Source organism: Octopus bimaculoides, chromosome 10 (assembly GCF_046866305.1).
Source record: "Octopus bimaculoides isolate indiv1 chromosome 10, ASM4686630v1, whole genome shotgun sequence".
Taxonomy (NCBI): Eukaryota; Metazoa; Mollusca; class Cephalopoda; order Octopoda; family Octopodidae; genus Octopus; species Octopus bimaculoides.
In genome coordinates this window covers 55,426,095-55,451,761 of record NC_142937.1, presented here as the reverse complement: position 1 = coordinate 55,451,761, position 25,667 = coordinate 55,426,095, and the positions used below count along the sequence as shown (strand labels likewise).

General features: G+C 40.9%; 1 protein-coding gene across 10 annotated transcripts in view; it reads left to right on the top strand.

The window, feature by feature from the left end:
- Positions 1–25,667, top strand: part of LOC106877129 (LYR motif-containing protein 1) — a 213,029-nt gene that overhangs the window by 86,291 nt on the left and 101,071 nt on the right. For 4 of the 10 annotated variants that reach the window (XM_052971202.2, XM_052971198.2, XM_052971197.2 and 1 more), the window contains exon 5: positions 8,536–9,492. The exons of 5 other annotated variants lie outside the window; for them this stretch is intronic. In XM_052971202.2, coding sequence (XP_052827162.1) covers positions 8,536–8,673 — 138 coding nt within the window. In that variant the 3' untranslated portion in view covers positions 8,674–9,492. Of the gene's footprint in view, positions 1–8,535; positions 9,493–25,667 lie in introns of those variants that run through there. One more of the 10 variants, XR_016243424.1, reaches the window with a different exon arrangement.

The window sequence follows — 25,667 nt, the reverse complement described above, 5'->3', positions numbered from 1 at the left end:
CACTAGTGCTGGTGTCATGAAAAATCTACCTTATACACTCCATGAAGTAGTTGACATTAGGAAGGGCATCCAATCATAGAACCATACCAAAGCAGACAATGAAGAGCAATGTCCTGTGGTTAATTTCTTGGAGATCTTGTCTGTTGTCTTCAGTCATGTTTTCTCTTCTGATCTGTTTTCTCTTGTGTAAAATATTCTTGATTGATAATCTTTATTTTTCCATTTAGCTTCAGCTTTATTGTTTATCATACAACTCTGTCTCTCACTTACTCTTACCATCCTCTTTTCACAGCATTACAGATTTTTTACATTGCAGGACTATGATTAGCACTTCAATGCAAAAGATGATATCACCCAGAAAGTAATAAATGAGTAGTTAAAAGATATGTCCTCCTTTTGAGTCTGCTTTTCTCCTGTGTCACAAATTTCTGCATATACTATCTGAGATCAGAATCTAACTTTTTCATTTAGAAGCTCCCTGTCTCTATGAAAACAACATCCTAACCTTTATATTGAATTAACAAATGTTTTATTGTTTTCCCTTCTTGTTGAACTTGAAGAATTATCTTGAGCACGAAGGATTGTTAATAACTAATATACCTACATCACACTATTATTCATTAATTTTCAAATCCTTAACATTTATATGCAAATTAGCTCAAACTAGTGTGAAATACATTTTCTATAAAGAATTGAATTATTTCTTCTTAATATTTGGCAACTGGAGTTTAAAGAACTTAAATCCAAAACTGCTGTAAGTTTGATATCCACACTGTGGGTTATGATCTTGTCACCCACATTGTAAATCAGGTAGTTCATGAAGGAGTCATACCCAATGACTGGTGTAGCAGCACCATAGTCAACAGCTACAAAAGTAAAGGTGATGTTTTAGATAGAAAAAACTACAGAGGTATCAAATTATTGATAGCTGAGATGAGATGCAGTTTGGTTTTGTGCCAGGAAGAAGCACCACTGATGCTATATTTCTGGTAAGGCAACTGCAGGAGAAATATCTAGCCAAAGATAAACGTCTGTACTTGGCTTATGTTGACTTGGAGAAAACCTTTGACAGGGTCCCTCAATCCTTTATCTGGTGGTCAGTGCAGTAACTGGGGATAGATGAGTGGTTGGTAAGAGCTTTACAAGCCCTGTACAGGGATGCTGTCAGTAAGGTGAGGGTTCGCAATGAGTATAGCGAAGAATTCTGGGTAGAAGTAGGGGTTCATCAAGAATCAGTCCTCAGCCCCCTCCTATTTATCATAGTCCTCCAGGCAATAACAGAGGAATTCAAGACAGGCTGCTCCTGGGAGCTCCTCTATGCTGATGACCTTGCTCTAATAGCTGAGTCACTGTCAGAACTAGAGACGAAGTTTAGGGTGTGGAAGCAAAGTCTAGAATTGAAGGGCCTTAGAGTTAACCTAGCTAAAACCAAAGTCCTAATAAGTAGGCAGACAAACCACAAACCCCTTCAGGTAGATGGACCTGCTCGATCTGTAGAAGAGGCATGGGTAGAAACTCCATATGATGTACCTGGTGTAAGCTATGGACACATAAAATGTGCAGCAATATCAAAGGAAGGTTAACTGGGAACATAGTTTTTGTGTGTGGCAGATGCACAGGGGCAATAAACACTGAAGATGTACAGAAAACAGATTCCATCACATGCCAGGGGTAAAACTAGAAATAGTTAATAGCTTTCACTACCTGGGCAACCAAGTCTGTAGTGGGGGTGGTTGCTCTGAGAGTGTAGGGGCTAGAATAAGAATAGCCTGGGCAAAGTTCAGGGTGCTCCTATCTCTGCTGGCAACTAAGGGCTTCTTGCTCAGGATGAAAGGTAGACTGTATGATGCATGTGTGTGAACTGTCATGCTACACGGCAGTGAAACATGGGCCATGACTACTGAGGACATGCGTAGGCTTGAAAGAAATGATGTTAGTATGATCTGCTGGATGTGTAATATCAGTGTGAAAACTTTGCAGAGTGTAAGCAATAATAGATTTCTAAATCTCTCTGAGAGATTTATGCTGTAGCAGCATGATAAAGTGATTGTATGTTGTCAACTTAATGTGAGGGAAGAATGCTACTGTTATTTAGCCCTAGGAAATGCCGTTTCCTGTTGGACTTGACACATTTCCTGTGTCCTTATGTTTTCAAAGTGGAGACAAGCACCTCCACCCAGCAAAGCCAGCATCCAGAGACTAGTTTCAGAGTCATTGCTCATCATCAGTCTGGAGTAGCATGGCTTGCTAGCTGAATTTTTTTATTATGATCATAAAGACCAATACATAGATGGGATAGCACAGAACAATACATACAAAAAATCTTGTGATGTGTTCGAATGATACCTATTATTTAAAAATATTGATGATGAAATAAATAGTCTTTTTCTATATGAGTAAGAGATATGCCCTGTTGCCTCATAGGTCCAGCGGCTATCTCCTTCCTCTTATTTCCTCCTTTTTTCCAAAGCCGATTAAGCTGGGTCCCTTGTACCAACCTTTCTTAACACAGCTTTCTATTTTTCCTCAAACACACTTCTTGACAGGGTCCTTCTCTCCAGCCCTATCTTGCTGTAATGATATCTGAAGTATTAGAACAAACCAGGGCCAGAAATGAAGGACCCTGTCACAAATTCTTGCATCCTAGCCTTCCACACACATTCTTTCAGCATCGCAACTGTACAGGAAAAAACATGCCTCACCTTCCTTCAAGAGTCCAGTTGGTGGTACAATGTTTATTATAGACTCAGCTGATAGCTGAACTCTTCCTAGATGCGAAAACACATGTTCAATGTAAATTATCAAGCCTGACAGCTCCTGATAATGTACAAAAGTGTGCTGGATGGTTTTGTCACCCAGCCTACATCTTGGACATGTCGTTAGCATCAACATTCCGTGCCTGGATAACTTATCTTGAACAGGTAAAGCATTCCTGTAACACTGCCAGGTCAGGGATTTTTGGTTATTATCCAAATACCCTGACCTGTAAGTTTTTTTGAACAGGCTGGTAAGTTGGTTCTCATTGAACCCCAGAGCCCCTCCTAGGACATCATCATTTTTATACTCTACCAGCCATCTATACAAAACCAAGGTGGTATTCCCACTGCTGGCCTTGCTTGTCTTGTGGATCAGCATGAGTGCCCTTCGACACTCCTTTTTCCATTCAGTCAAATTACATCTTTTAATGAAACCAGGTTTAAATTGCTCCAAAGAGGCTGGTCGTGGAAAGAATTCCTCTGCCAGCGGATTCCACACCTTATCACCTACCAGGTAGCACCAGAGATGCCTCAGCCTCAATGCATGTCTGCGTATCATCAACCAGGGCATCCCTAACCCACCCTTTAGCAGTTCCTAGCAGCAAACAGAGCACCTCACATGTGGCTTTCCTCCCTTCCATAATACGCAGAAGAGGAGTCGCTCCAACTTGTTCAGCCACGAGTCGGGGCAAGGGACAACGGTCAGGCGGTAGGTGATTACAGATGCAATAAGTACCTGTACCACTTTCACCCTTCCTTTCAAGGACAGAGACCTTCCAGACTAGGTCCAGACTAGGGTCTCCACCCTGTCTGCCACCTCGCTCCAATTCTTCTCTGTCTGGGAGTCTGGTCCAAACCAAACTCCAAGCAACTTAACAGGACCATCTGTCCAGTGACCCACAACACTGGAGGATATCGACTTGCTCCTCCAGGTGCTGAGGTGCAAGCCGATGGACTTGTCCTTGTTAACTTTTTCCCTGCCTCTGCCTTGTATCCTCTGATAGCTTCCTCTACACAAGGTAGCTGAGCTCATTGGACACAATGATGGTGACGTCATCCACGTAAGCAGAGACTGACTTACTGCAACTGATTTCATTGGGGGTGCCCCCCCCAATTCTCCAACTTCCGCAATAATGGCTCAAAAGCCAACATGTACAGAAGTGGAGACAGGGACACCCTTGACGAACTGAGTGCTTGATTGAAAATGGCTCCGACAGGTAGCTGTTTATCTGGACTGTGGATTTGATGCTGCTATACATGGCAGAGATCCAACCATGGAAGTCAGGGCCCAGCCCAGCCACTTCGAGGACCGCTGCCAGGTACTGATGGTCTACCTATCAAACGCTTTTTGCCCCACCTTTGCCAGTTAATTTACACAACCTGTTTAAGGTGTAGCGGATAAGGTGAAGATTGTCCTGGATCGACCTGCCTGGGATGGTTCATGTCTGTGCCTTCCTTACAAGTTTTTTCCATGACATGCATCAACCTTTTAGCTAACACCTTAGCCAAAATCTTTAACTTTACATTGAGTAGAATTATGGGCCTGTAATTACTTATAATATCCCCCTTGCTCGGGTTATTCTGGATCAGCCTCACCACTCCCCGACTCAGAGCTGGGAATTCTCCCATTCAGTTGCCAGTTTTTTATAGACGCTGGCCAGCAGGTCCCTGAACAAGTCCGGCATGCTACAATAAAACTCATAGGACACATCATCCAGCCCCAGTGACCTCTACCTGGCACACTCGGCCAATGCCTCTTTGACTTCCATAGTTCTAATCGGCCCTTCACAGCACCTCATCTTCCGTGCTGAGAGTTGCCGGCGAGGAAGCCCTTTAAGGACTCCCCATGCTCTAGCGCACTGCCTTGCCTGAATAACTGTGTGAAATGCTGAGGAAAGGCCTTTTGCATCTCATCCTGTCCATAGATCTTGCACCCCAGTTCATCTGTTGAAGACTTTATAGAGGCTTTTTTTTACCCCTCTGACTTTCCACACGACATGCCCATCCGGCAACGTTAATACTGTCTCGCCCCACTGCATGTAGCTTAGCTCTAACTCTGCAGCCTTTGTGTTTGGTGTTGAGGTGATGGTACAAGACTTCTCGCCGCCAGCATTCTAGATGCAGAGCCAGATTCCAAGGCCTCATCTAAGTTCTTAACTAAGTCACCCTCTAATTCTAGATCTATCTAAACTTAGCTGATTGCTAAATCTAATAGACTCTAAACGAATGGCTCTCTTGAGGATATGCCACCATCTATTATTAATGATGGCGACACATAGTGCCTTCTGTACTAACTCCTTATTTCGGGCACAAGTTAAAATAGACTTGTTTATCTTCCAGTACCCGGGTCCCTGTCTATGACATTTATCTAACAAATTTGTGATCCGTGTAAGGTACTATATCAAATTGTGGACAACTAAAAGTATCCTTACCTCTATCTCTAATGAATACCCTGTCTATGTAAGATCTGCGAGAGCGTCATTATTGCTCCATGTCCACTGTGGAACGAACAGCTCATCCAGTCTGTAATGGTCTACTAGATTATAGCTTTCTAGTTGACCCTTGAGGCCAGGATTTCCTTTTCTATCAGTTGAGCCAACACTATCCACCCATGCATTGAGTACAATGTTAAAGTCTCCTAACAGAACTACCCTTTTAGACGTCACTAGAAAGTGCTCCAGGTCTTGAAAATAACCCAACTGTCCATGCTCGTTTGGAGCGTACACAACTACCAACCTGAAGGACTGTTTACTTTTGTGAGTTAAATCCAGGACGACCAGCCTACTTCTGGGTACCTGCAAGTCCAAGTTCTTCCTGAATAAGACCACCACGCCACCCCACTCCTTGTCAGCTTGGAGAAACAATTTTCTCATAGTCATTCAGAAGAGGAGAGAACGCTTGTGGTCCACTCATCTTGGACTCATTTGCAACTGCTACATGTATATCATGTGTCCTGAGGTCGTCCAGGAGACAACATTGTTTCCATTTCGACCCTAGTCCACACACATTTATGCACCCTAACTTAATGATTTTTGAAAAATAAAAGGAAAGAGATAACTCACATTTTCAGTTTGGGGAGGAGCTGTACAAATTCGCCTACCTCCCCGTCCTTTTCTTTATTAGGTGTCACCGCTGGGCTTTTCCTGGGTGTGGCAGACGGCCTTATAATATGTTTACCCTCTGCCACTTCGGCGGTTATGTCTCTTATGTCTCCCGGATACCTCATCTTCATATCCGTAAGCAGTTTCTCATTTATTTTTGCATATCTAACATCCGTCCGTGTTTCTTTCATTACTCTAAACACTCGTGTGTCATGGTGTGCTCTAGTGACTCTTGCTAATGGCGTGTTCTTTTCCCAGAACTCTATAGTTGTAGTTTGGGGAAGGGTTTGGCAAATAGCCTTGCTGTGGGCTTGGGCTGGGGAGTTTGGTTTTGTGTGTTTAGTGTTTTTCTTTTGTTTGAGGAGGGAAATCAGTTTATGAGTTACCGTTGTAAACCTCCATCTCCTCAGTAGTTTAGTTCTTTTCTTCCGTTGTTCTCTCCTCCTTCCCTTCTGCTGCACTTTCTGATCTATTTGCTGATGTTTCCTTCACAGCTTTTTTGGGGAGGGGCCTCATTCTCATTTTTCTTTTTGGTACACTTGGAGTGGACATGGCCCTTCTCTCCAGACTTGAAGCATCAGGGCCTATATCCCTCCACAGCCACTCATATTGTCAGCCCCTCCCCCACAAACACTCTATCGGATAAATTTTCACCTCCATAATCTTTTTTTACTTTTATGTTATATATCTTGCACACCACAACTGATGCTTCTAATGTTCAGCTTTTCTCTCAAGATACTTACACTCTGACGGGTATTCACATTGACATTACACATCCAACGGAGCATGATTGCGCTGGTATGGACATGTGGTGAGAATGGATGAGGATAGCTGCGTGAAAAAGTGCCACACCCTAACAGTTGAGGGAACCCGTGGAAGAGGTAGGCCCAGGAAGACCTGGGCTGAGGTGGTGAGGCAAGACCTTCGTACATTGGGCCTCACCGAGGCGATGACTACTGACCGAGACCTTTGGAAATGTGCTGTGCGTGAGAAGACCCGGCAAGCCAAGTAAGATCGTTGCCAGTGCCCCTGGACTGGCTCTTGTGCGGGTGGCACATGAGATGCACCATTTTGAGCGTGGCCGTTGCCAGTACCGCCTGACTGGCTCCCGTAGGATTTTCGAGTGAGATCGTTGCCAGTGCCCCTGGACTGGCTTGTGCGGGTGGCACATAAAAGACACCATTTCGAGCGTGGCCGTTTTCGTGCGGGTGACACGTAAAAGCACCCACTACACTCTCTGAGTGGTTGGCGTTAGGAAGGGCATCCAGCTGTAGAAACTCTGCCAAATTAGATTGGAGCCTGGTGTTGCCATCCGGTTTCACCAGTCCTCAGTCAAATCGTCCAACCCATGCTAGCATGGAAAGCGGATGTTAAACGATGATGATGATGATGATGATCTTGCTATCACTTTAGAGTGTAAGAAAAGTTGGACATAAGAAGCATCAAATGTGGTATGCAAGAGAGATAACTGCACTGGTATGGTCTTGTGTTATGTATGGATGAGGACAGCTGTGTGAGGAAGTGCCACTCCCTAACTGTGGAAGGAACCTGTGGAAGCGGAAGACCCAGGAAGACATGGGATGAGATGGTGAAGCATGACCTTCGAACGTTGGGCCTCATAGAGGCAATGACAAGAGACCGAGACCTTTGGAGATATGCTGTGATTGAGACGACTCGGCAACTGAAGTGAGCTTGCAGCCATGGCTGATGCCAGTGTTGCATGTCCAGCCCATTTAAGAGTACCTTTGATGCATAGGGTGATATGATATGCTTGAGAAGACCTGTTGAGTCAAGTAAAACCAAAATCGCAGTTGTGGCCTGTGCCCCCTGACTGGCTCTTGTTCTGGTGGCACTTAAAATGCATCATCTGAACATGGTCGATGCCAGTGCTGCCTGACTGGCTCCCGTGCTGGTGGCATGTAAATAGCACCATCTGAACATGGTTGATGCCAGGTTCACCTGACTGGCTCCCATTCCAGTGGCACATAAAATACATCATCCAAATGTGGTCAATGCCAGTGTCCTCTGACTGACTCCTGTGCTGGTGGCACGTAAAAAGCACCCACTACACTCTTGGATGGTTGGTGTTAGGAAGGGCGTTCAGCTGTAGAAACATTGCCAGATCAGATTGGAGCCTGATGCAGCTGCTAGCTCTCCAGACCTCAGTCAAACCGTCCAACCTATGCCAGCATGGAAAACGGATGTTAAACAATGATAATGATGGTGACTGTACTGCCAAGAATATTGGTTATATTCTTAGAGCTCCATTCCACAGCAGATACACGCACACACACACACACACACATGCACACACAACTATCAATATATATGTATATGGATAGTTACATATGTATCTACATTTCATATATATATATATATATATTTATTTGGGGGTGGAGCTGTGGATATATACTTTGGTGAACTGAATGTCTTTAGCACATAGGTACATATTTTATCACTTTTTGTAAGAACAATGCTAAAGTTGGTTTTGTCCTGATATGAACTCAAGAACTATGGAAGAACTAAAACAGATTACGTAACATTTAATCTGTCTCCCTTAGGTCAGCTTCACCATCACTGACACCACCACCACCACCACCACCATTATAACAACAACAATAACAGTAAGGAACAATGCCATCATTTCCATTGATTTCAACTTTTTTTCCTTGTTTCAGATTCACCTGCAGCAGTCAAGTCTTCCCCCCAGTAAAAAAGGGATAAAATCTTTCAAGAAATCACAGAAAAAAGCAGCTGAAGAATCACAACCTATTTATATGAAATCCTACGGAGAGAAGAACTTTGAAAATCGGTAGAGATCTGCACGATGCTGAAGGAATTACTAGACATGGCTAGCAAACTTGTACAGCTGGCATGGCAACAAGACAACTCAGAAAACAAAGTGAAACAAAGGAAAAAAAGAATCATGTAAGAAAAACCAGCAGAATTCTGAGACTGGCTCTGAGAATCAACTTTGAGAACCAACCTAGTTTTTTGTAAACTGTTGGTTTGATTGGCTGATCTTAACAATGTTCTGGAGAATTTGAAACCATAAGCTGTCATGTCTATCACTGTTTCTGTGTGTGTGTGTGTGTGTGTGTGTGTGTGTGTGTGTGTGTGTGTGTGTTAGTATGTGTGCTTGAAGCACTCATAAAAAATCTGCTAATAATGGAAATAGAAAAGAAACAATAACTGCAACTGTCTCTAATCTGGCTGTAAAATATTAACGTGTGTGTGTGTGTGAGTAAGTGAGTGAGTGAATGAGTGTGTGTGTGATTGTGTAAAAGTGTGAGTGTGTGTGTATGTGAATGTATGTGTGTATGACTCACATGTATGTGTGTGATATTGTAAATTGATTCCTGTACAGACAAACTACTATGATCAGGATTTCAAACTATATTAACATACTTTGTGTTGTACCTTATTACATAAAGGCACATAACTCTATTTGCCTCAGTCTGCTGAGCTGACAATAGGTTCAATGTCAAGTGTTCTATTACTAGAAAGGACACACAACCATGAAATAAAAGAAAATTATTTCCCTAAATTTAAAAGAACACAAAAGAAATACCTTTAACAACAATAAATAGATGCAAAACAAAACAAAATAAAATGTATTTTATAAATTCTTAGAATATTTTGATTTTATTGCATCTGTAGAGGTGGTTAGTGGAGAGGCAGAATCATTAGAGAGATGGGTAAAAATGCTTTTTGGTATTTAGTTATATTCTGAGTTCAAATCCTGTCAAGGTTGATTTTGGTCATCATCCTTTGGGGCTCAACAGAATGAGTACAAGTAAAGTACTGGGTCAGTGTAAATCAACTGTTCCATCCCTTCTTCCCCATTTAATGGGATACATCACCCATTGATGAATGATTGAGATCCATGAAATTTCAAGTAATTGATTCTGCCTGTGCTGGTGTGAGGAGGATAAGTAATAACAGGGATAGTAATATGTTGATATTGTACAAGTGGTAGGAGTAGTAGTAACAACAATGAGAATATGTTGAAATGTAGAAATATTATAATAATTGTAGTAGTAGGAGGAACAGTAGTAGTAGTGATAGTAATAACAGCTATAATATGTTGAAATTGCAGAAGTATGATAATAATAATAATAATAATAATCATAATAATAATAATAATAATAATAATAATAATAATAATAATAAGCTGACAAATACAATAATAAGCTAACAAATACAAACAAGAAATCATACTACCTAACAAATACGAAGAAAAAGAAGAAGAAACAACAAAAGCTATAAAACAAATGAAATCCAAACTAAAACTAGAACAGCAACGGACCATGATAAAACGATGGCAAGAAAAGCCCCTACATGGTAAATACTGGGCTAAACTAAATGCAAAAGAAATAGAGAGAGAAAAATCCCAGCAATGGTTGAGAAGCTCAGGACTCAAAGCAGAGACTAAAGGATTTTTAATTGCTGCACAAGACCAAAACCTCCCCACCAGAAATTACCAAAAACATATAATGAAAAGAAACATAACAAATGGACAAGAAACAATAAATCATATTATCTCTGGCTGCCCAGTCCTGGCTAAGAAGGAATATATTCACAGACACGACAGAGCTGGGACCTATATACACTGGAAGCTATGCCAACACTATGGAATAACAACAGAAAAAAGATGGTATAAACACACGCCAGAAAAGGTCACAGAAAACGAGAAAGCAACCAATACACACAGATAGAGAAATTAAGGCAAATAGACCAGATATAGTTGTCAAAGATCATGAAGAAAAAAAATGCTTTCTAATTGATGTATCAATACCAGCAGATGACAACGTTTCCCTAAAAGAAATGGAAAAACTTTCAAAATACAAAGATCTGGAAATAGAGGTAACTCGAATGCGGAATCTAAAAGCAGAAACAATTCCTATCATAGTAGGTGCCTTAGGTATAATAAAAAAATATTCAGACAAATACATAACAAAAACACCAAGACTTACAAATATATATAACATACAGAAAATTGCACTACTGGGCACTGCACACATCCGACGCAAAACACTTTCAATACAGTAACCATAAGAGCATCACAGCAAACCACAGCACATAGCCAAGGCACACAGAGCTGCACTCGGTAGTGAAGTGAAAGCACGCTATAAAAGTAAAACTACTGAACAATAATAATAATAATCCTTTCTACTATAGGCAAAGGCCTGGAATTTGTGCGAGGGGACTAGTTAAATACATCGACCTCAGTACTCAACTGGTACTTATTTCATTGACCGTGAAAGGATGAAAGGTAAAGTCAACCTTGGTGGACTTTGAACTAAGCATAAAGACGGGTGAAATGCCATTAAGCATTTTGCCTGGTGTGCTAATGATTCTGCCAGCTTGCTACCTTAATAATAATAATAATGATAATTCTTTTTGCTACAGACAGAACTTTGGGAGAAAGGGCTCAGTCAATTACATCGATCCCAGTACTAAATTGGTTTTTATTTTATTGACCCCAAAAGAATGAAAGGTAAAGTTGATCTCGGCAGAACCTGAACTTAGTATGTAAAGAGCTGGAAGAAATGCTGCTAGGCTAACAATTGCTGATGTGCTAACAATTCTGCTTGCTCACCACCTTACTATTATTATTATTAATAATAATAATAATAATAATAATAATAATAATAATAACAATAATAATAATAAGTGCCCTGATACAGTATCAGACAGCGGCTTTCATGGTTTCTTATCTTAACTGATTGGAAGTGTTATCATGTACATCTTGGTATAAAAGATGGGCTGCAGCAAATATTCTGCTCAATATCATAGATTTGCTTGTCAGTTGTTTGACCTTAACCAGTTGAGCATGTCCCTTAGAGGCTGACGATATGTGCATCTCTGGTCATGAGCAGAAGTAGTGAGGGAGCATCATAGTCATGTGTTGAGAGGAATTCTTTGGGGTTTGGGTAATTCACCTCTGGAAACATGGGTGTTTCGTTCAACATCCTTAAACAAACCTTATTCAGGGACCTTTTGAGTAGATGGGTTACTTGACCTGAAGAAAATTCTAACTAGGCCCCACCTGCAAGGTCATGTGCTGTTAATCATGATATGAGATCACCATGTCGTGCACATATGGTTGTGATGCATGTGCCTGGTGTATCCTTATCAGACGGGTAGTCACGATGGGTATACTGGGCTTCATATATTTTACCCCAGCATCACTTTGATGGCATGCACTACTCTCTCACTCAATAATAATAATGATTTATTTTATTTGCCACCAGGGCAAAAGATGATGGGGACAATACAAAGACACTTAAAGTGTGGGTGTTTACATATAATGGAATGATAAAAAAAATAAGTAAAGGTAAAGTATACACAGTATACATTAAAAGAAGGGAAGTATGCATAGTATATGACACAAAAAAGAAGAAAAATAAAAGAAAAAGGTGTTAGTGATGGGGTCCTCCTGATACAGGAAGACTAAGGAGGACTTCTAGGGATAATTGAGGAACTTTACCATCCAAGGTCACTCTGAATACCTAGGACAAGTGCGTTTTCAAACTCCTTTCCTCTGACTCACAGGTCTACACTCCACTCGGTACCATCCACTCTTGCTATTTTCGCAACCTTCACTCACCTGTTTATAAATTCATTTAAGGACAGCACCTCCCTCTCCACCCTCACTTTCCTTTTCAAGTTTCACTTGAAAAAGTCGATGAGGGCTTTACCAAAGAGGAATGTCTCTGTCCTCATTTCTTTCAGCCTTGTCCACCAGACAACCTCTTTCACCACAGCCACCAGGCAAAGGAAAACTGCATTGCCTGTCTGATTAAAGGAGGGTGGCAGAGCAATCCTCACTATGGACTTGGATGACAGACGGATTCGTCCCACCCACAACAACAGCTGTTCGACATAACTCCATAAGTCAGCAATGCCTAGACACTGAGCAAGTGTGTGCAGAACAGTTTTGTCACTCTGTGAACACCTTGGATAAGCCCGTCTGACAACATATCCATGACCCCTGATAGCACTGCTAAGCCAAAATCATCCAGAAATTATCCATAATAGTCCTTTGGAACAGACTAGCCAGTTCACCTTCATCAATGCCAAGAGTCTCTACTAGGATGTCATCCACCAATCCTCTACCTGACTCCACCATCCTCTACCTGACTGGTAGAGGACAGTTAGCACCTAGCAACATTCTCAGTGCCAGGCACCCAGTCTTGGTTTAGCCTTCACCCAAGACTGCAGCTCTCTTAAAAAGATGAGTTGCGGAAAGATGTGCCTCACAAAGGGAGCCCACACGTGCTCACCTTCTAGAAATCATTGCAGGTGGTGCAACCTGAGCTCATGTCTGCACATCAAAAGCCATAGCATGCCTAAGCCACCACACAGAGGGAGCTGGCAGCAGACTGACCACCTGCCCATTGGAATATGTCCCTTCCACAAGAAAATAAACAAGAGACACTCCAACCTGATCAAGCAATAACTGGGGTAAGGCACGACAGTCAGATGATAAATGATGACAGAGGTGATTTCGGCATTCGCCACCTCTACCCAACCTTTCAAGGATAGCTTCCTCTCTGCCCATTTCTGGCTAAGACAGGCTACTCTGTTTGTCACTTTGTCTCAGTTCTTATCCACTTGGAGGTTGGGATCAGACCAGACCCTGAGCAGTTTAACTGGTCCATCAGTCCAGTATCCACCGCCACTGTCTGATAGTATAGACCTGCCTCTTCAGGTGCCCAGTTGCAAGTCCACTGACTTCTCGGTGTTGATTTTGGCCTCTGCAACTGACTTGTATTCCTCTAGGATGGAGCTAACTGTTTCCACTTTGGCGGTGTCCGATAACATGACGGTGACATTGTTTGTGCATGCTGACACTGTCCTCCCATGTTCCAGTTTGAAAGGGATGCCCCTCAATTGTTACAACTTCCACAACAGTGGCTCGAGAGCCAGAATGTACAGAAGAGGTGATGCCCTGATGGACCAAGTGTGTGATGGTAAACGGTTCTGATAGATGGCTGTTTACTTTGACTACTGAGCAGGTGCCACTTTGCAATGCAGCAATCCAGCCTCTGAAAATGTGGTTTGTAACCAACTGCTTTAAGGATGGCTTCCAAGTAGCGATGGTCAACCCTATTGAATGCTTTCATTTGGTCCAAATTGAGCAGGGCTCCACTGAAACCAGCTTTAGTTCCAGCTCCCTCTATGATGTATCGCATAAGGTGGTAGTTGTCATGGATAGACCTGTTTGGGATTGCGCACATTTGTGCTTCCCCTACTAGACTATCGATGACAAGCGCCAACCTTTTTGCTAACACCTTGGCCAAAATCTTAAACTCTGTGTTTAGCAGAGTTATGGGCTGAAAATTCCTTAGTACGTCCCCTCTGTTGGCGTCCTTCAGCAGTGTCATCACACCCTGACTAACAGCACTAGGAATTTTCCTGTTCAGTTTCCAGTTTCAGTAGACGTCTGCCAAGAGGTTGCCCAACAAATCTAGCATGAATCCATAGGGCAGACCATCTAAACCTGGCAATTTGCAAATTGTGCAATCATTCATCACCTCTTGTATTTCAGTTGCTGTTATCAGCTTTTCGCAGAACCTTGTGTCTGCTACTGAGAGCTGTGGCAGGCCATTTAGGTAAAAACTAAAGTCCTCTATCATCGTTAACCCATCGCCCTTCCCAAACAGTTGCACAAAGTGCTGCTGAAAAGCCGCACATATCTTCTCAGAAACATGTAGCACACACCTGTCCTGATCTGTCAAAGACCCGATTGTCGTTTTGTTGCCACATTCAGTCTCCACTGTTTGGGCCCATCAGACAGCTTTAGTTCTCTCATATTTTATTGTATGGGCCTTAGCTCTGACAATGTATCCTTCTTGTTTTACCTTAAAGAAATGATCAAGAGCTACTCTTGCCACAAATACATCTGTTGCCTTGCCTTCACTGATTGCCTCTTCTAGTTTGATAACTAGTTCACATTCTAATCTGTTCCTTTCTATTGCTAACTTTTTGCTGAACACTATTGATAATAATGTAACGATGCTAATAATAATAATAATAATAATAATAATAATAATAATAATAATAATAATTGCTCTGATGCAGTATCAGCCAGTGGCTCTCATGGCTTCTGATCTTAATTGATTGGAAGTGTTATCATGTACATGTTCTGTCTTGTTATAAAAAGATGGGTCACAGCAAATATTCTGCTCAACACCACAGATTTGCTTGTCAGTTGCTTGACCATAACCAGTTGAGCATGTCCCTTAGTGGCTGATATGTGCATCTTTGATCTCAAGCAGAAGTAGTTGGGGAGCATCATAGCCATGTGCTGAGAGGAATTCTTTGAGATTAGAATAATTCACCTTTGGAAACATAGGTGTTTTATTCCTCATCCTTAAACAAACCTTATTCAGGGACCTTTTGAGCAGGATGGGCTACTCAACCTGAATAAAATTCTAACTGGTCCCACCTGCAAGGTCATGTACTGTTTATCTTGAGATGAGATCACCATATTATGTACATATGGTTGTGATGCATGTCCTGGTGTACCATTATCTGACAGGTAATCATGATGGAAACACTGGCCTTCGTATATTTGTACCCCAGTGTCACTTTGTTGGCATGCATTACTCATGCAATGTTGATAATAATGATGATGATATTAATGATGATGATAATAATAATAATAATAATAATAATAATAATAATAATACGAATAGTAATAATAATAATACACTGATGCAGTACCAGGGAGTGACTTTCATGGCTTCTCATCTTAGCTGATTGACAGTATTATTATGTACTTGTTTTGTCTTGGTGCAAAAGATGGGCTACAGCAAATATCCTGCTTCGTATCACAGATTTGCTTGTCAGTTGCTTGAACTTAACCAGTTGAGTGGCTGATGATATGCGTATCTCTGGTCATGAGTGGGGGAGCATCATAGCCATGTGCTGAGAGGAATTCTTTGGGGTTTGAATAATTCACCTCTGGAAACATGGCCATTTTGTTCACCATCCTTAAACAATCCTCAGTCAGGGACCTTTTATTGACCCAGAAAAAGGAAAGGCAAAGTCAATGAAAAGTAAACACAGATAATATGCCTCAAAGCATTTTGCCTGGTGTGCTAATGGTTCTGCCAGCTTACTACCTTAAATAATAATACTTTATTTTTCATCTTTTTCTTTTTCCTTGTTTTCACTATCAGCATCATCATCTGGCATGTAATTCAGCTTATTGGCAGAACCGTTAGTGTCAGATGAAATTCTTTCTATTAGTTAAGCTTTGTTATGTTCTGAGTTCAAATCCTGTCCCAACCAACTTTGACTTCCATCCTTTTTATGGAGCAGAAAATGAAGTAACAGACAAGTATAATGGGGGTTGTTTTAATCATTAGGCCTCTTCACCTCATGCAAGATGTGGCTTTGGCAGGATCATTTGAGTATCGGAGAAAATGCTATGTGGTATTTAATCTGGTGCTTTACATTCTGAGTTTGAACTCTACTGAGGTAACCATCTGAGGTTGATAAAATAAGTGCTAATCTAATACTTAGCTTCATCTAATTGATTAATTCTCCCTCTGACTCAAAATAGCTGATCTTGGGCAAAAATTAGCAAGATTATTAATATATAAAGCAGTGAGCTGACAGAATTATTAGCATGCCAGTCAAAATGCTTAGTGGCATTTTGTCCATCTTTACATTCTGAGTTCAAATGTCTCCAGGATTGACTTTGTCTTTCATCCTTTTGGGGTTGATAAAATAAGTATCAATTAAACATGGGTTGATTTAATCGACTTAGTCCCTGCCCTGAAATTGTTGTTAAGGTGGCTGAGTGGTAGAATTGCTAGAATGTCAGCGGAAATGCTTTTCAGTATTTACATTCTGATTTCAAATCCTACTGTAGACAATGTTGCCTTTCATCCATCTTGGGTCAATAAAACAAGGGTCCATTTAAATACTGAGGTCAATTTTTCTACAAAATTGCTGGTCTTGTGCCTAAATCAGAAACTATTACTATTGTTTTGTGGGAGGAACAGACTCAGTCAGAAGATTTCTTAATTATAATTTTGATCAGATTAATGTAAATTTTTTTTTTTTTATAATTGAACATAAAAACAAACAGTGTGTGTGTATTTGTGTGTATGCATTTGTATTTATGTGAATTTGTTCTGAATAAATTCAACTGATGTCAGCAAGCACATTCTGGCACAACCTGGAATTGTTTAACTTTGAAGTAAAAGTATCTAGTTAAGTCTAGTTTACATTTCAGAAAGAAAAATTCTATCTCAAAATGTTTATCATGAGGGTGTGAACTTCAATTTTAAAATCTAAAACCATTAATTGTCAGAAGCTGTTTTCCAAGTGAGATTGAGTCACGAGGATAACTAATCTAGTTAAGTTCCAGTGATGCAACTGTCAGCTCCTCTGTCTTACTGACAAATATATTATTGTGAAGTAGCAGCATCATAGCATCTATCATTTGGCACAAATATACATATATTTGTGCATGTGTGTCTACCCACGCATGCACGCTTATATATATATATACATATATATATATATATATATATATATATATATATATATATATATATATATATATATATTACAGTAATCCCTCGCCATATCGCAGTTCACCTATCGTAGTTTATTATTTAAGCTTACGTCAATTCTTCCGTGCTGTTGTTTAGCATTTATAATAAAATAAATATATACAAATTATACAAAAAATAGAAAAAAAATACAGCACTGTTTCTACTTCGTGGATTTTCTACCTACCACAGGGTTTTGGAATGTAACACCCGTGATAGTCAAGGGATTATTGTATACATACATACATACATACATACATACACACATACATACATACATATATATATATATATATATATATATATATACACACACACACATATATATATGTATGTATAGATGTGTTTGTGTGTGTGTGTATGAAAATTAAGTTATCAGCTATCAAAGTGTGTATACATTTTTGGGACAATGGCCTGGCTACCTCAAGCTATATGAACAGTAACACCATGAACAGGTTCAGGAAGGACTTGATAAAAATATTTAAGGGGTTTGGCCTGTCCATAACAGTTACCACCAACCTGACTATGGTTGATTTCTTGGATGTAACCTTAGACCTTAGTACGGGAAAGTATTACCTGTACTGGATGCCTAATGAGGATACAGTATAACAGTATAGATGCATAAGAGCTCAACCCCCTGCTGTAATTCGAAACCTGGTTCCAGGCATCAGTAAGCAATATCTAATCTCTCGGCCAGTAGTGAGATCTTTAATAGGGCCACCCACCACTGCAACGATACTTTTGCTAGGAGTGGGTTTACCAAAAGGATTAGGAAAAGGAGAATTATATGGTATAATGTCCCTTTCAACCTAGAAGTTTCCATCAACGTAGCTAGGGGCTTCTTGTCGTTAATTAAGAAATACTTACCCAGAGGCCATAAGTATTACAAACTCTTCAACACCCCATAATGTCAAGGTGAATTACTCCAGCTTAGACAACATCACATCTAACATTGCACAGCATCAACAGATGTAAAAATGCACCCACAGCATCCCCAATCCCAACTGGCAACTTCCAAAATCCCACTATGTGCCCTCTAGAAGGATCTTGTCGCTGAAGGGCCATAGTATACAGAGCCACCTTTACACCATCCGATGGTATTACTAAGCACTATTCGGATATGACAGCCAATGACTTCAAGGGAAGATATTCCCAACATATGCACTTGTTCAGATCCAGGGATAGAGAGAATTCTACTTCACTCTCATTTTCTCTGGAGACTCTGTGGTCTCTGAGATGAAATACCTCGCATCAAGTGGACTATTGTTGACAGAGCACCGCCATATTCCCTCAGCACCCGTAACTGCCAGCTTCGCCTCTGCAAAAAACTGCATACCCTCCAACAACCTGCAGTATCCATCAACAAGAAATATGATTTCTCATATTGCTATCACCAGAGGTATGCCCTTCTGGTAAATTTCAAGCCTCTGACTGCCAACAATCTGGATTTACCACCTTAGCACCAGCTGCTACTCTGCACCGCCTGCACCAAGGTCACTGCTACCAAGAAACCCCATGAGCAGGAGTGCCATTTACCAATCCCCAATGTTTACCAACCCCCAATGCATAATAACTCCCAACACTTACCAATCCCCAACACTTGTTTTGCATGTGCATACTTGCACACACATGCATGTGAATGCACAGGCATATGTGTGCACACTGGTATGCATGCGAATATACATATGTATATATGAACGAATATGCATGTGTGTGTGCAGGCATGTCTGTGTGTGTAGACATGTGCGTGTGTGCCCATGTACAGATGTGCATACTCACATCAATATACACATGCACGCAAAACTGTATGAGCTCATCTACACACCCACATATAGAACTATATACTTGCACATGTCGCCCCTTCCTACTTTCCTAACAACCTGACTGACTTGTAGTCTATTTCCTCCACATGGTCAGTTTCCTGTTTGCCATGCAGTATTTTCAAATTAACTGTTACCCATCAAACCATGACACCATGTGATCTTCCTCGACCAATCGCAGCCCACCTTACGGTAATAACAATCAGCTTCTGTCATTCAAATTCAAAATGGCTGACGACTAGCATCACGCTTGAAACTCAAATGTACCAATGGATTTGAATCAAACTGTTTTGATCCATATATATATATATATATATATGGATCAAAATGTATTTCTAGCCATATTTTAATAATAGAAACATGTCTTCTTCCACTAAACCTAGTAAATTCATTTGGGATTTAAAGGACAAGAAAAACGTTTTTCTGTGGAGTGGGAAATTATAAGCAAGGCTACAGTTTATAAACCTAGAAACTCTTTCTGCTTTCTTTGTTTAGAAGAGCTGTATTTGATATTATTTTCTAGAAGAAGTCTCTCAAGTACTGGGATTTTCTAGTGTGCATGCATCAAAATGGACATTCATGAACAATCATTAGGTTTATAATAATTATTGACAATTGCTTATATATTAAAGATATTTATATATTTAAATAGATCAATATTTCTGGTATAATGCAGTTTTTCAGGTTTAATATTGTAATTAATTATTGTAAATATAAGTTAAATCTAATATAAGTGACAATGTATATTGATTTTACTGTAAATTTCATAAGACATACTTCTCTGAAATATTTAGCTAAAATTCCTATAATAGCCAATTAAACTAAACTTAAGATATAACATACTATCTTAAAGTAGAGGCAGGTTTGGTGTGCTTGGTTACCCTGTAGATTTTCTATATGTAGTATCTGGTAATATATGGATTCTGACTATGTTTACATAATAAATATTGACTGTATATTTATGCAAATATTGATGACATAATTTTAGATGGAATTAAATGGAATTTGTTATAATATATTTTATTAATCTTCAATATTGTTAACAATATTGAAGGAGAGGGTAGCTAAATATATCAAGTAATATATTTGGCTACCCTCTCCTTCACACTTTATAATGTTCTCCCCATTCACCCATTTTTGTTTATCAATCTATAATATCTGTATCTTAACTACCATAACACCATCAATGAACTATTGTGTATCATATTTGCATGAGCACAAAGATGTTGAATGTGTTTATTTATATATATGGTAATAACGTTTTCTAAGAAACGCTTGTGTTCAAGAAAAAATACACACATCTGAGTTTGTCATAGGTTAGCCTACTTGTAGAAATGTGACTTCCTTTTGAAATTCTCCCTGAGGAAATACTCAATTAACTGGTTTCGAATATGAGAATTTAGACTGAATTTTATTTCCATAATTGAATTGATTGGGTGTGGAAACAGCTGTAGGCAGGAATTTCTCTGTATGAATTTGAATGTTTTTAAACAAATAACAATTGTAAGTCAATTTTATCCATTTTCTTCATTTTCTCATTCATAAAGTTTTAAAAATACCTATACGTTTCAATCATAAACTAATATACTTGGTTTTCACTGAACGCTGGTATAAACCGGAGAACTAGGATGCTTGCATCACTTGCACGACTCCAAAACAATTAACAGAAAAAAAAGAAGAAAAATGCAAAATGCTAATAGAGCTTGAATGTTTGTCAAATAAAATGGAAAATAAAATATAAAATTTATGAAAAAATAAAGAGCACTAATCTATTTTATATAATAAAAAATATAACCCAACACAAAAATATACTCCCATTTCTATATAATGGAGATTTTAAAAAGCTTTTCAAACAAAATATTTTGGGGTTGCCATCTGGAAAAGTTGTTCACGTTGACTTGATGGAGCTGCAGTTCGGTAATAATGACCGGTCAGCCAAGCGGCGTCACGCTTGACCGATGTATAGAGAAGGACAGAGAGAGCAGGAGATGCAGTAGGCGACGTTGCTAGAAGTGCAGGTGAAGGAGTCAGTGATATGATAGGGTCAATGGTGGGTGCCTATGAGGAGAGTGTGTTGGAGAGGTAAGTGCAAGTGCGGCAGCGTGGGGGGGGGGAGCAGAGGAACGAACCGGGCTGGAAGGTTGGATTAGGGAAGAAGCTGTAGACAAAGAGGTTTCGTATGTTGTGGACTCGTTTGAAGGATAGAAGGGGTCGGTTAGGGAAGATGTGCGAAGTGGAGGGGTCGGACTGGAGTCGCCGGAAGGCTCGGAGAATGGTGCGTTGGAGAGGTAGGGTGGTGGGGTGATAGGTGAGGGCAAATGGAAGATGAGTGACGATGGGGCGGGTGCGGGGATAGAGAGCAGGTGCACAGTCCACGGAAGTGCTCTGGCAAGGGCGGTGTGGATAGTGGAGAGGGGATATCCACGTAGGATGAAGTCGCGAACCATACGTTGAGACTGAGTCTCAAACTCATGGTTGTCACTGCAGAGCCTGCATAGACGGAGGAATTGGGAATGGGGATGGAGAGCTTGGAGTGTTTAGGGTGGGAGGAGGAGAAGTTGAAGTATGAGTGTGAGTCTGTGTGTTTGTAGTGGATGGAGTTGGTGAGAGTGGAGTGATGAATGCTGACCGAAATATCGAGAAAGGTGACTGAGGTGTTGGTAATAGTGCAAAAGTGGAGGGCAGGATGGAAAGATTTGACAAAAGAGAAGAAAAAGTCTAGATGTTCGCGGGAGAGTGAGTTCGCACCGATACAGTCGTCAATATTAGGACCGTATAGTTTAGGAGTGGGACCAGTGGAACTTGAGAATATTTGGGCCTGAACGTAGCCAACGAACAGGATCGCATAGTTGGGGCCCATTTCGTTCCCATGGCCACTCCCGAGACTTGCTGGTAAAAATAACCCGCGAGCGATAAGTAGGTAAGTGAGAGGACAAGTTCGGCCAGACGAAGGAGTGTGGATGTGTCGGTTGGGGGTTGGTTCGAAAGTCAAGGAAATGTTGGCGTGCACGCAGCCCATCGTGTTGAGGGGTCACCGTGTATAGACTCTTGATGTCAAGAGTGAAGAGAAGTTTAGAGGGGCCAGGAGGGAAGGAGAAAGAGTTGAACAAACGAAGAGCATGGCTGGTGTCATGAATGTGAGAGGGGAGGGAAGCCACTAGGGGGGGGGGCAAAGACACGGTCAAGATATCTGGAGATGAGTTCGGTGGAGCAGTTGCAGGCGGAGACGATGGAGCGGTCAGGGTTGTTAGGTTTGTGGATTTTGGGGAGGAATTAAATTGTGGGAGTGCGATGTGTACGGACAATGAGGTTGGAGGCGGTGGGGGAGACGGGAGGAGGAGATGAGGTCATGGATAGTGGACGACACAGTCTGTTGGTAGCTGGGCGTGGGGTTGGAGGGCAGAGGGTAGTAGAAGGAGGTGTCTTGTAGTTGGCGGAGAGCTTCCGCATTGTAGAGGTCCGCGCGCCACACCACCACGGCTCCACCCTTGTCGGCCGGTTTTATGACGATGTCCGTGCGGCGTCGGAGACATCGAAGGGCCAAGAGTTTGGCTGGGGAGATGTTCAGATGTCGGGGATGCTTGGAAAAGTCAGATCGGTCTACAGTGCGCTGGTAGGCGCCCGCAAAAGATCGATTGCTTGAAACCGGCGAGGAGCTGACGTTCACTAGGATGGTCGACGGCGCAGGTCGGTGAAGCAGTCCTCCTCATTAGATGCAGGTGGAGTATCGCGGAAAAGCGGCTCACTAAGCTGTGGATATCGGTATGAGTCCGAAATTCGTTGCTGGATGAAGTGAGGGAATGAAGGGCAGATCCCTACTGAGGAGAGAGCGCTCCGCGTCAGAGAGGGGAAGATCTGGAGGAATGATAACAACAGACTGAAGTGGAGAAGGGGTGGATGGGACAGAAAGGCTGGGAGGGAGGGATGAGGGGTATGTGAGTGGGGGAGGGACTGGGGTTTGGTGAGGGTGGGGGAGTGTATCCGGGAGGGAGAGGGGTAGGGGGAGTTGGGGTAGTGGAATCGAATCGGGTGTGATGGAATGGAAGAGTGAGTGGAGTTTACGTTGTTTGGTGTGAGCGAGAAATTGATGAAAGAGACGATTTGAATGAGAGGAGATGATTTAATGATTTAATGAGAGAAGAAAATGGAAAAAGCCAGGGAAGAAGGCGGTCGATGGTGTGTATTTTGGAGAGATTAGAACGAATGGTGGCGCGCATAAGGCGGCAGGATGTAATACAGAGTATGGGAAGGATGGTTGAAGCAGAGTAGAGAGTGGGGTGGAAATGGAGGCGGAAACCTTTAGGGATGAGGCGGTGATAAAGGCAGCGACTGAGAAAGAAAAGGTGGCCGAAGAAGCGTGTTTTTTTAAAAATTAGTAGGGAAAGGTTACTAGAAGGTTGAAAACAGCGGAAAGGAAGTGTGGAAAGGTGGTTTTTTTAGGCGGTGGTGAAGGTGGAGGAGGAAAGGTTTGTAATCGGGCATGATTGAAAAACGAGAAGAAAAGAGAGAGAAAGGAGAAAAAAGAAAAAAAGAAAAAAAGTGGGGGAGAAAGAAAGGCAATAAAGACGTGAGGAGGAAAAATTCAAAAGGTGTAGGGAGAAAAAATGCAAAAGGCGTGAGGAGAAAAAATGCAAATAGCGTAAGGAGAAAAAATAGAAGAGGTGGGAGAAGAAAAAATAAAAAACAAAAAGAGAAAAGAGGAAGAAGGAAAAGAACAAAGAGAAAGAGGAAAAAAGGGAGAAGGGAAGACAAAAGGGAAAAAGAAAGGGAGGGAGAGAGAGGCAAGGTAACAAGTGCGGACTGAGAGAAACGACAATAGGAAAAAGCAGAAAGTACAAAAAAGTTTAGAAAAGTTCAAAAGGTTCAAACGTTGTGGTGTATTGGAGCGATTTCTCATCAAAGGAAAATTCCAGTGTAATATATGGGTAGGAGACATGCAACCGAGGTGTAGGAGAGTAGAAGAAAGTCCAGGTAGAGAATCCAGGTAGAATAGTCCAAGAAAAGTTCGAAGTGGAGGTGGAGATAGGATAAATCTGGTGCGACCATGTGAGGTGTAATATATAGTGAGAATTTACAAAAAACAAAAAACAAAGACGTGTGGTAAACAGCAAACAGATGTATTAGTTTAACGCTCGGGAAGTGAGAAAGTCTTTTACGTTTCGAGCCTACGCTCTTTGACAGAAAGGAACACAGAAATAAACAGGGAGAGAATATATATATATACATATATATATATACATTATATATATACTAGCTAGTGTACCCAGTCCCGGAGGTAATTATGTTCTATTGAAACGCCTTATTACTCTGTTATAAGAAAGCAATCACGTTACAACTGCCACGAAATGTGTATTTTCCGTCACGGAAAAGTACAAAAATTTGTCAGCTGAAAGAGAAAGAGATTGTTGGAGGTTGGCGAGAGTGGTTTTCGGAGGTTAGGGAGAGAGATAGTCAGAGGTTGGTGTTATCGGAGTAATGGGCATTCAAAGAAGTATGTATGTATAGAAATGTATGAATGAAGTCTTTAATGTTTATGATTCAAATTAAGGAAGTGCAATAATAATGTTTAGCTGTTCAAAACTGAGTAGTGAAAGGCAGTATTAGGTCGGCCGATCGTGAGAATCTAATATTGATCGCTTTTCTAAAATCTGCAGGTGGTATGGGTTATTTCTCTTGGGTTGTTTGAATAAAATATTAGTAATATGTAGTAGATAGAATGATCCATTGGAAGGGCCCTATTATCGATTTATTTCAACAATCTAAGTATGTCACGAGGTTTCCAGACAGGAGTTCTACTCACGTGTCAAATAAAGTATAAAAGTGATATTGTCTACAAAAATTAGAAATAGGACACACATAAGATCAATATTCAAAGTAATCGAACATAAACAATAAAATGGATTATTTCCCTTGAGTGTTTAAAAAATATTGTATAGGTGCTATGGGTTATTTCCCTTGGGTGTTTAAAAAATTAGTTATATGAGATAGATATAATGATCCCTTCCAGGGGTCGTATTATCGATTTTTCAACAATCTACGTATGCCACGAAGTTTCCAGACACGAGTTCTACTCACGTGTGAAGTTTCATCAAAATCAATAAAACGATGTAGGAGGAGTTAGCCTACAACGGCACAAACAAACACACCGATTTTCCACATATGTAGTGGATATATATATATATATATATATATATATATATATATTATATATACAGAGAGAGAAAGAGAGAGAGAGAGAGGGAGAGGGAGAGAGAGAGAGAAAGAGTGAGAGAGTGAGAGAGAGAGAGAGAGAGAGAGAGGGAGAGAGGGAGAGAAGGTGTCTACACCAAATTTATACACACGTTTTAATAGCTGATAACTTCATTTTCAACCCCTTTTAGATTTGATCTATTAGAAATAATGAACAGAGAC